This window comes from Nicotiana attenuata, unplaced genomic scaffold, assembly GCF_001879085.1.
Source record: "Nicotiana attenuata strain UT unplaced genomic scaffold, NIATTr2, whole genome shotgun sequence".
In the NCBI taxonomy this organism is placed as follows: domain Eukaryota; kingdom Viridiplantae; phylum Streptophyta; class Magnoliopsida; order Solanales; family Solanaceae; genus Nicotiana; species Nicotiana attenuata.
Window position 1 is genome coordinate 1 of NW_017675564.1, and position 11,121 is coordinate 11,121.

Consider the following 11,121-nt stretch of genomic DNA (forward strand, 5'->3'; position numbering starts at 1 on the left):
ATGAGGATAATGAGGATAGAAGCGACATAGTGATGAAAAATGATAGTGAATAGAGTCAAAGTGCTTCAATCTACTTCAACTATAGAGTATGAATGAATTGAAACATAGTATATAATTTTATTTATTACTATTTGATTTTACTATTTCTGAGTAAAAAGTTCTGGATTTCAGTATTTATTGGTTTTTTTGTTTTTTTTAAACTTTAAGTATTTGGATTTAATAGCTCTTTCGCTTGCTTGTTTGACCGGTTACCATCAATCTCATTTTGTGAGGAGTAATAGTTGTATTTTGCAAATGCGGTAAGAAATACTTATAAAGTTGTTTGTCTTTTTAATCTGCCATGTCTAGATTAATACTTGTATGCCTTATTTTTTTTCTAGAGCATTCTGTTCTTGAAGTAATATATCAATTAATTACTCTTGGAATAATATATCAATTAACTACTTATTACTATATCCAATTAGGTTTGATCATAATTCATTAATTATGTATTTGTTCATCTACATATGATTTTAAAATTGCAGATATGACACCTAGGGGAGGTGGAGCACGTAGATATGCTGAAACAGGAATGCAAACACACTGAGATCTCCTGAGATGTTGAGTCCCACATCTAATGAGTCACCATTCTCACCTGAACCTCCAGTTATAGAAACACCACATTCAGATGCAGCTGCTATAAACAGATCCTTACCATCTTCATCTTCTGATCTTGGTACACCTGGAGATGAAATCCAAACAACAAGTTCGTCAAACACAATTGGTGGTAACCGTATCCCAATTACAATCGTCCTTGGAGGGTAAGAGTACAAGAGTCATCTATTTATATTTATTTATTTATTTTTGTTTCGTGCTTATCTGATGTGTATCAATGCATCTTTGTGAAGTCATACCTGATTGTTTAGCATCTAAAAAGATAGATACATATTTGGACTATTGGGACAGACATGTTGAGGCACAATTTGTTATAGTATGTCAGTTAGCGAAATCTTTTTTATCTTTTCTATATGGTACGTAGGATAAGCACTTCAAATGTGCTCTTATCCAAAAAAACTAGAGAAAGCGGGAAAGTTCTTATCTTTTTCAATATGACTAGACAATGACTCTAGATGAATATGCTCATGGAATCGTCTTATAGAGGAACGCTTTTCTATTTTATTTTATATGAAGTAAGACTTGGTCTTATTAGGAAAACTTTTGGAAGAATGTATATGATTTGCCTATATGAGTGCATTAATGTGGTCTTCGTTGCATACCTAAATCTTAATTCCTTCATATTAACTCTAGTTAGGAGGTAACAACTCATTTACTGCAGTAATTGTGTAAAATAAAGATATTACTTACACTTCACACAAAAAATATAAATTGGTTTGTAAGAAGATGGGCAGAAGAATGTCCCTTTTGATGTTTATTAAGCATCGTCTAAGTAATTCACGTTATTTCTCAAATACTTCTTGAAAGAATATGAAAGCTTTAAATGAAATTGAGTAATAAAATAATTCGTTTCTTATTTACTCAAGTATGGACCCAGGCAATCAAGTCGCTCGGTCTGTCACAAAAATCTTCAAGGAGAAATTGGATCATGAAGGACATAATTGGAAGTCTGTTACACCATAGACGAAAGATTTCTATTGGGAAGAGTTTAAGGTAAAGTAATAGTACTAATTATCATTTTAATAATGAACTTTGTACATTTTAAATTTCTGTTGTATCAATGTTGTGTTTCATCTGTTCTGTGTGCATTCCAGAAAACACTGGTTTGGGGCTTCTGACATATCTGATTTGAAAAATACTAGGGTGGGTAGCCAGACAAAATCTGGTTAGTAGTCTTCAATATGGTGATGTATAGGAGATATCAGATAATTATGACGAACTAACAAATAAATGCATTGGAAGTATGCTTTAGTTGGCTTGGGAGAATGCAGTTCCTTGCTTTGTTAGTTTCTAGACAGATAATTTTAGTAGTCCGACCTAAAATGTGGGAGAAATCATGATATCATGAATGAGCTCCTAATTATTTCATCTACTGCTATCAATTCTATCGGAAGTAGACCGTTATCCATCTCTTACATCTTTGAGAAACGTTGTAATCATGATTAAGTCCTTCTAGTTTGTCATATTGGTGCTTTTTTCTTCAGAATATCCTTCTGCCGAGTACATATGTGATACATTTATCAGATTTTTATGATACTTGAATTCCTCTCATTGCAATATTTTATTTTTGTTGCATAATTAGTGAAAAACAATCATAATCCTTATATATAACAGTTTTTATAACGTCCAAGACTTCTTGGTTTTAGTGCTTTTATGCTATTATAAATACCTACACATCAGTAATGCAAGATAAAAGGATGTAAAATAGAAAACTTAATACCTTAATATTATACTAGTTAGTTTCCCTTTTTGCCAAATGTACAAATGTCATGAAGTAACTGCTGCATGAATTATTTTAAGATCTCATATTTCCTTCAACTTCCGGAATATACATATGTTGAATTGTATAGGTTCTGGTCCAAGCATCGTCATTTATCAAGTACCTTGACAAAGCAATTCTAGGACTGCTATGTCATATATGAGAAGGATCTTCTAGCCTAGCTAAAGAAAAAAAAATTACTGATCTAGAAATCAAGTTAAAAACAGAGATCACCAACCAAATACTAAGAAAGAACTGTGATCCCCCAAGATAGCAAAAACCTTTGCCAGACACAATTATTATCAACATATGGGACCAAAAGTTTATGCTTATTCCATCTTTAGTGTTGAGGTCATTATAAATTTCCCCTAGTTCTTCTCGGACACAGCTGCTGCAATATTTGGAGCTATTCTTTTTTTTTTCCAAATAAGATCGATAATATTTGGAGTTCCCTTTATCTTTCTTGAGTCGAGGATCTACTACACTGGGTAAGTTGTTGTTATCAATATCTTGTGTTATTTTTCATTTGATCTTCTCAAACAGAAACGATTTCAATGGGACACTGCAATTGAAGGTGCCATAAAGGATAAGTTTATGAGCAAATGTGCAGAACGATACAAGGGTATGTTATCTGAAGCAAGAGTTTGTGAAAAGAAGCGCAAACATATTCCAGTATCTATTTGGGAGAGTTGGAAGCCTCACTGGGAGACTGAGGCTTTTAAAGCCAAGTCTGCACAATGCTCAAGGAATCGACTAAGTGAAAAAGGTGGTGAAGGGTTTGGTCCCTCATGCTATACAGGAGGCTCTAGAACTCACCGAGAACATGCAAGACTACTGGTATATTCATTTTTCTTTAGCCAAGTTAGAATATCTCCAAAGCTAGTGATTATGTATTAATTTAGTGAACGTGATTTTCAATTTTAGGCTAAAGAACTAGGAAGACCAACTCATCCACATGAGATTCTGAAGAAGACACATGTCAAGGAGAACAAGGAGTTTGTGGACCAGAAATCTAAGAGCACATATGTAAATTACTATAGCTTGGTTGTCATTTTTTGGCACGTAAAAGTAAAGCACCTATCTTGGCGATTACATATCTCCTATTACTAATTTTGAGTGAGTGATATCCAAAACTGGTCTTACAATTTGAACTAAGAAATGTGGAAACCTGTAACCTATAACAGTATAAACAAAATATAATATAAACAAGCCATATGGATATAAATCGCATGAGCGCCCACTGTCTCCAAATTTGATTCACCTTCTTCCAAGAGCTGGGCAGATCCTTGTAGCTCTTTGAATAATTTATTGACATCTTCATTATTTGGCTTGAAAGCGTAGCACAAACTTTGAGCACTAATCCAAATGAAAACAATACATCCTTCGGTTCACACGATATTCGTGCTTTTGTGTGATTCCTTGTTGATTTGTTGAAACTCGTCTTGAGATTCCATTGCATCCTTTTATGTCTTCTGTTAACTCCCCATATTTGGTAAATAACTTGTGAATTATCTCCCAAATTTTAAACTTCGGGTTGTCCAGAGCTATAGCACAATGAGTTTTCTTTATGATAATATAGTGTACCTTCCTAGAATGTAGCGATGTTCAGTATAATATCAATGTATTATTCCCATGAATCACATCCTGGGAAACTATACATATATAATACAGTGCATATGCCCTTCTGAGAGCCCTCTAAATGTAGCTCCCAAAGTCAGTCAGGAGCGTGGCCAAAGAACTGGGCAGTGGCTTTCCTCTGAGATGCAGTAAATGTGAGTCCCTCTTTTCTTTATGGAAAAATGGCAGAAACATCGTGGTTTGGACATGATTGTGTATTCTGAGCATATGCCCTCTGAGATTGAGAGCACAGATAGTCCTAAGTATTTTTTATTTACTCCATGGTTTCATGCTTATGCCTACTATCTGATACTCGTTCATGGGAGTGAGTATCAAGTGTTAATACCACCCAATGAAATTGTATCAAATGGTAAGGCATGGATACAGTAGCTTTCCCTGCAAAAAAGAACACAATGTTAATATAAACAAGACCCACCACGTTCTCCTCCCTAAGGATTTGAACAAGGCAGGTATGTATGGTTATCTCTCCCTCCATTGTGTTCACCTTCTCCTCCCCTTTCAATCTCTTGCAACTCTTATCCTTAAGTATGGGCATTGAAGTTTATCGTTATTCACAATCCTTTTCCTGTACTATCCAGTTTTGCAAAAGAATCACACTCCATAGGACCTACATCAAGAGCATAATTAGCTAAGTTTCAGCCAGTTTGTTGTCTCCGCGATACATATGCATTATGATAGCGTTACACTCTTGTAATAGCTTCCTTATTTCCTCCACATGCTCTACAATTCCCCATGGTGTACTCCAGCTTCCTTCAATGACATTCTTCAATAGCGTAGAATCTGTTTGCACCCAAATAGGAGATAGCAACTGAGCTTTACAATACCTGAGTGCATGAAGGATAGCTATTGCCTCTGCTTCTGTGTTTGTAGTTTCATGAATCTCCTGCCCATGTACATAAATAATATCCTCTAATGCATCTCGTATACAATAACCAATTGAACTCTTGCCTGGGTCCCTCTCGTAGCACCATCAGTATTCAATTCTAGCCATCCTTCTCTAGGAAACTCCCAGATGATTTTATAAATCTGCACATATAAGCTATATAACATGTCACTGCTGAAAATTATTACTTCTTTATCTGAAAGTATAACAAATTGATGACGGACAAGTAATGCAATTTGTAGGAAAAAACTGTTGCGTACATCAGAACAATTGTCTTTAAGGTGTTGCTATTGACATTTGAGTTTTCAGTTTTGTTGCCTTTATGACTCTGTTTTTGATGTTTTCTCTTTCAAAAGTCATTATTATAAAGTTTATATCATTTTTTTGGTCAGGATGCCATAATGTCTAAAATTGCGTTTGCGTCTCAGCCTGAAGATGGGTTCAGTGAACTTCCTGAAGTTGATTTCTCACAAATTTATTTGGAGGAAGTCGGTGTTAAGAAGACGCGCATTTATGGTCTTGGTTCTCAAGCTCCTTTCTATGGGCATGTTGGTGCATCCTCCAGTTCGATATCTCCACTTCAAGATATAGACTTTAATGCTCGGGTGAATGAATGTGTCGGGCATCATTTGCAAGAAATTAAGGAAGAGATGAAGCATGAGATGAGATCAGAGATCAGAGATCAGAGATCAGAGAAGAGATTAGACAAGAAATGAGAGAAGAATTGCGTGAAGAAATAAGACACGAAATGCAACAAGAGGTGCGTGAGCAAGTTGATCAACTACTCCAAGATCGTCTGTCGGTCCTCATAGGTGGCTTACCTACACCGCCTTCTCGTAGACATGACTCGTCATCAAATGACACGATTTAGATTTATTTTAGCTTCTTTTATGTTAGACACGTCTTGGATTCTTGGATTCTGCGTTCAGCTTCATGATAGATGTTATTATTATTTATAAAGTTTTAGTATGTTTTTTGTTTTGTTTAAGTATTTTTGTTAGATCTTTTAAAGCTTTAAATTAATATTAATACAATTTTTAAAAATAAAAATTTTAATATACCCATTTAATTTGTAATAGTTGGTAACACATTTACAATTTGTTAGTAAATTTTATGATGAATTGCTAACAAATTACTAACGTAAATTTTAAAAATAAATAACCATATTTGCTAGCAAATTTGAAATTTGCTTGTAAATTACCAACAATTTCTTAAACAGAACTTTTCCATAGATAAAATTACCAACCGATTGCCAATGTACTTTTAAAAATATACCATCGGATTTACCAACCAAGTTGGTATCCATTAGTATAGTTGCTAACGGAATACAAACGAAATTTTTCTTGTTATTATATTTACCAACCAGTTACAAACACAATTTAAATAATGAAAAACCAATTTTATTAATTCATTTTCTATCTCTTGTAAAGTTACTAACGGACTTCCAACCGAATTTTGATTAGTAGATTTACAAACGAAAATCTTGGACTCAAGATTCAAAAATTACCAACAAATTTATTTGGTGTTTACTAACTGTTTTTTAGTTGGTAATTTTACCAACAAATTCAAACTGTTTGGTAAAATTTATCATCGAGAGCCTTTTAGCAATGGATCAATATCCGTTGGTAATCTGTTAGTAACTCAAATTGTCAACCAATTTGATCAATTTACCAACAATTTTTTTTTTTGTTGGTAATTGGGGCTTTTTTTGTAGTGTTTTGAGAATGATTTAAGTTTTTTTATTATTTTATTTTATTCCCTCCCTCCAAGAGAGCTTCCCACCTTGCTCTCAGAGTTGCTCGAACTCACAACCTATTGGTTGAAAGTGTAGTGTGCTCACCACTTGAGCAATCCACTCTTGTCATAGTGATTTAAGTTAATATTCACATTTTAGCCTTGTGTAAAATTTTATTTTTTATAAGGAGAGAGAAAATAAAAAAAACATATGAAATTCTCACATGCTGCTCATTTAAAAATATAATTTTTATATTTCGCATATATTTGATTTGCATGTCAAAAAATTTCTTTACTTGAATTACATATCCACTCAAAGTTGAAAAGACTTGCATCTACTAAATCGTAACGTTTAAAGTTAAATAACTCCTATTTAGTTTGACGCACAATTTTTATCAATCAAAACATAATATAATAAATCAAATGAAAAAGGAAAATACACATGAGTAACTATCTTTTCTATAAACCATCCAAAAGAAACAAATTAAACGACATAAAAATAAACTAAACTAGTTAAACAATTAAACCAAGCTACTAAAAATTGCTGCAATTATCAAACTAAAGAACCAAACCAAACCACTTGAACCAATACTAGCTGCAGCTGATTTTGTAGGTGCTGGTGCTGGTGATGGCGGCGGCGTTTCGACAGATGTCTTATTGTGATTGGGAGATAACACAACAACAATTAGTTTCTGGCCATTTTTGCAATTGTCAGCATGTCCACTTATGAAATAAAATGGACCTGATTTTGGAAACTTGAATTTGGAATGGCTATTTTTTAAAGCATGAATTGGCTTGTCCTTTTTGCATTTGATGTAATCATCTTTGTGAACTATAAGAACTGAATTATGGCCTTTCTTGTACTTGAAAACTACAATGAAAAATATCAAGAAATCAACTCAAATAAAGAAAAATCAAAAGAATGAAATAATAAATAAATGAATTTAACTTTTACGCTCTGACAATATAAAACATTATAGGATTATTCAAAAGATAACTACAATAATAGTGTGTGAAAAGTGAGACTATAACCTAAAAAATAAGGCAAGTTGCCTGCTACGACAATATGTTAAAATGCAACTCAAACACAGAAAAAGTATATGTATCCGGTGGCGGATGTAGCCTTAGTGCTAGTGCTTCAACATAACACAATATTTTTTAACACGTAATATAAATATATATATGTGTCTGAAAAACAATAAAGTTTCAATAAATATTAAATTCTAACCATAATTTTAAAATCAAAGTGGTAGTGAGTTTAGAACTAAGAAATTCAAATATTGAAACAATAAAATTAAAATACACAAACAATCAATAGAATGCAATGCAAACACAAAAAAAGTCTATGAATTAAGTGGGGATGTAGCCTTATTTTTAATATTTTTTAACACGTAACATAATTATGTGTGTGCGAAAAATAATAAAATTTTAACAAATATTAAATTCTGACCGTAATTTTAAAAGCATAGAGAATTTAGTACTAAGAAATACCAATAGTGTCATTGACTTGAAAGCGATTTCGTTCAGCCCAATGGTTGTATGATTCAGAAGGCTTTAAAATCCAACCACTTTTGCCACCAGCATAGAATGTATAAGCTTTAGATGAACAGAAAAATCCCAAGAAAATCAGAAATAAAAAGCTAATATATAAAGGAAATTCCATGATTTCAGAAATTCAAAAAGAAGAGTGAAAAATTCAGCAGTCTAAAGATGCAAATTACACAAAATGAGGAAGAAAATAGAAGAGAAAAAATGGTAAACAATTAGGAGAATTTTTTGGGGGTTTATTAGTGTGGAAAATTACTAGCAATATTTATAGAGATAGTATATGAGTTTACCGTTGGGTTATTTTGGGTGTATATGGAAAGTCTTAGCTGTGAATTTGTTACTATATGTTAAAACCTCATAAATTTGGTGAGGTGGTGTTTAATGATTAATGAATTGTATTTTCCAGAAAAATGTTTACATCTGGCCTTCTACTGGAGAAATAAAATGTCATTCGAAATTCAAAAATAACGTTTTTATTAACGGTATAAAAAAAAATACTATCAAATGTATTTTAACTTGTTGTAACATGTTACCTTTTTTATTTTCTAAGTAATTAATCTTACTTATTATGGATGGTCATCAATAGCTATTTTTAGGTTAGCTGATAAAACAAGATACGTGTTGTTTCTTTCGCTTCGATTTTAATTATTTTTGTTATGAAACAATAAAAGAAGAAGAAGAGTATTGCAGAAAAAAGTAGAGAGAGAGAATTCTTATTGATTTGGGATGAATTACAATGGAATAGAACCCTCTATTTATAGGGAGAGGGTGACTTAGCCACCAAGTAATAAACCCTAGAATCTCTCTAAATATAGACATTCACCATAAATAAAATTCTATTTATAACACTCCCCCTGAATGTCTATTCAACAGATAATGTGTCTCGTTAAAACCTTAACTAAAAGAAAACCCAATGGGAAAAAAATTCTAGAAAAGGAAAAAGAGTACACATATCTAATAATACGCCTTTTGGTTGCCTCGTTAAAAACCTTGCAAGGAAAACCCAGGAGGACAAAACCTTGTAAGGGAAAAAGAGTACAACGCGTATTAACTCCCCCTGATGAGAGCATCAATTCACATCCTTAAGCATTTGCATTCCAATCTTGTGCACCATCTTCAAAAGATCTTTGGTAGATATTTGATAAACAAATCAGCCATATTAACTTGAATGAATATATTGCACCTTGAAATCATCATTCTTGATAGAGATGAATTATCTTCATATGATCTTGTTGGAATCGTCAGTTCAATATCTTCACATAGAGGTGAAAACTCTTGCTATCATATTATCATGCATATAGTTATAGCAAGATACATTTGTGCACAAATTGCACTAAGGATGTAGTACTTCATGACCATGAATTCTATATGCTTTAAGCAATTTAAATCCTTCAGGGATTGTTAAGTCATATAAGCCATATAATAGACTTTAGTTGCATATCAAGTTTTCATGTCATGCTAGACATATAAGATATCGAAAACTGATTGCACATACCATTGACTTATACTTTCAAGTGTTTGAACTACATGTTCAAAACTACATGTCTTTCATATGAAACCAATTCTATTTGAATTGTTTCTTCAGACTTAAGATGCTCATATATTTTTAGTGCTATCATAGATGTTGTCGACAAACATTTTATATCGGTTCCAACCTCCTTATTTTTCATAAAGACATAACATAGAGATCTATTCATTCACATATTCAGATACCTGAATCTCTTAGGAGATTTTATGAAGTGTTATGTCATGTGATCTTCTAGATCACTTGCTTCCTTTATTATGATCATTTTGATCATTTGCTCATCTTCTTTATCAAGAAGTTTATTTGAAATCGATTTTCTATACGCTTTAAGCTTACCATAGACTTTGTCCTTCTAGGACTTAATAGGAGCATTTGCAATGAGAATATAGTTACTTTCTTAGGGTCAGCAAATGCTTCTGGCATGCTTTGCAATATATTGCAAATGAATTATCCTTTTATGAACTTCAAGTTCATATTATCTTATTCGAGGATCTAGATGCACAAATGATAATTCATTCCACGTAACTTTTTCTCAACTGTTTATCATGTCTCCCCCTCATGTTAGAAAAACTAACTTGTTACCTCAACTTTGAGAATCCCCCTTTGTGCGTTATGGTGTTAATCAAAATATACACCGCACATCAATAATAATAAGATAAAATTATTTGGTTCCTGACCCTGAAACCACTTGTGAGGGGAGAATGTAATATACTTCCGTATATAACATATATCAAACTGATATAGATAACTTTGTTCTCATAAGCAATAGTTTAGCTATTAAGTGGAGGCACTCAATAATTCATTTTGCTAAACCAACTATGATGTAAACCAACTTATCAAGATGAACTATCTTGAATACAAAAGCTGGAAATTATGCTCTAAATCAAATTATTGAGCAAGTTACCTCGCAACACCATGTTGCGGGTTAATAATAATCGCACATGTAACCATCTCATAGATGCATCTTATGTGGTATACATGGCAGGTGAATGGGCCCGTATTCACCTTTGATATTTCCAGTATTTATGGGATTCAATCCCAATTTTAGTTGGTCCATTAAATAATGAGAACAAGCAACATAAGAGAATTCATAAAGAACATTCTAGTTCTTTAACATTTACCCATGTGAATTCTCTATCATATTTGCACATCATACTTAAATTGATATGGCTAAACCAATTATGCCAACTGAATAAATTATCAATATTGATAAACTTTAGATTTACGCCATGACGTGTGCAATTATCAATAAACTCCAAGTTTATTATGATATGGGTTTTTATATCAATAAATATCCACTTTATTGTGGTATTCTTTTATTTGTGTAGTACAAACTGGAGAATAAAACGGGTAGCTTTTCACATACATATTACCCAGCTA

General features: G+C 32.6%; 1 protein-coding gene across 1 annotated transcript; it reads right to left on the reverse strand.

Annotated features, from left to right (window-relative positions):
* Positions 1 to 7,161: 7,161 nt before the first annotated feature.
* LOC109220202 (early nodulin-like protein 1) lies at positions 7,162 to 8,355 on the reverse strand. Its single transcript, XM_019384665.1, has 2 exons — positions 8,160 to 8,355; positions 7,162 to 7,539 (listed from the first exon to the last, which is right to left on the reverse strand). Exons 1-2 carry the CDS (start codon positions 8,329 to 8,331, stop codon positions 7,190 to 7,192), a joined length of 522 nt encoding a protein of 173 aa, XP_019240210.1. The 5' UTR covers positions 8,332 to 8,355; the 3' UTR covers positions 7,162 to 7,189.
* Positions 8,356 to 11,121: the final 2,766 nt, after the last annotated feature.

Bases quoted from the DNA above. Each gene is read 5' to 3' on its own strand.
- LOC109220202 (XM_019384665.1), bottom strand. From the start codon at position 8,331: ATGGAATTTCCTTTATATATTAGCTTTTTATTTCTGATTTTCTTGGGA. The intron at 7,540-8,159 runs GTATTTCTTAGT...TTTTCATTGTAG, and splicing joins TCAAGTCAATGACACTATTG to TTTTCAAGTACAAGAAAGGC.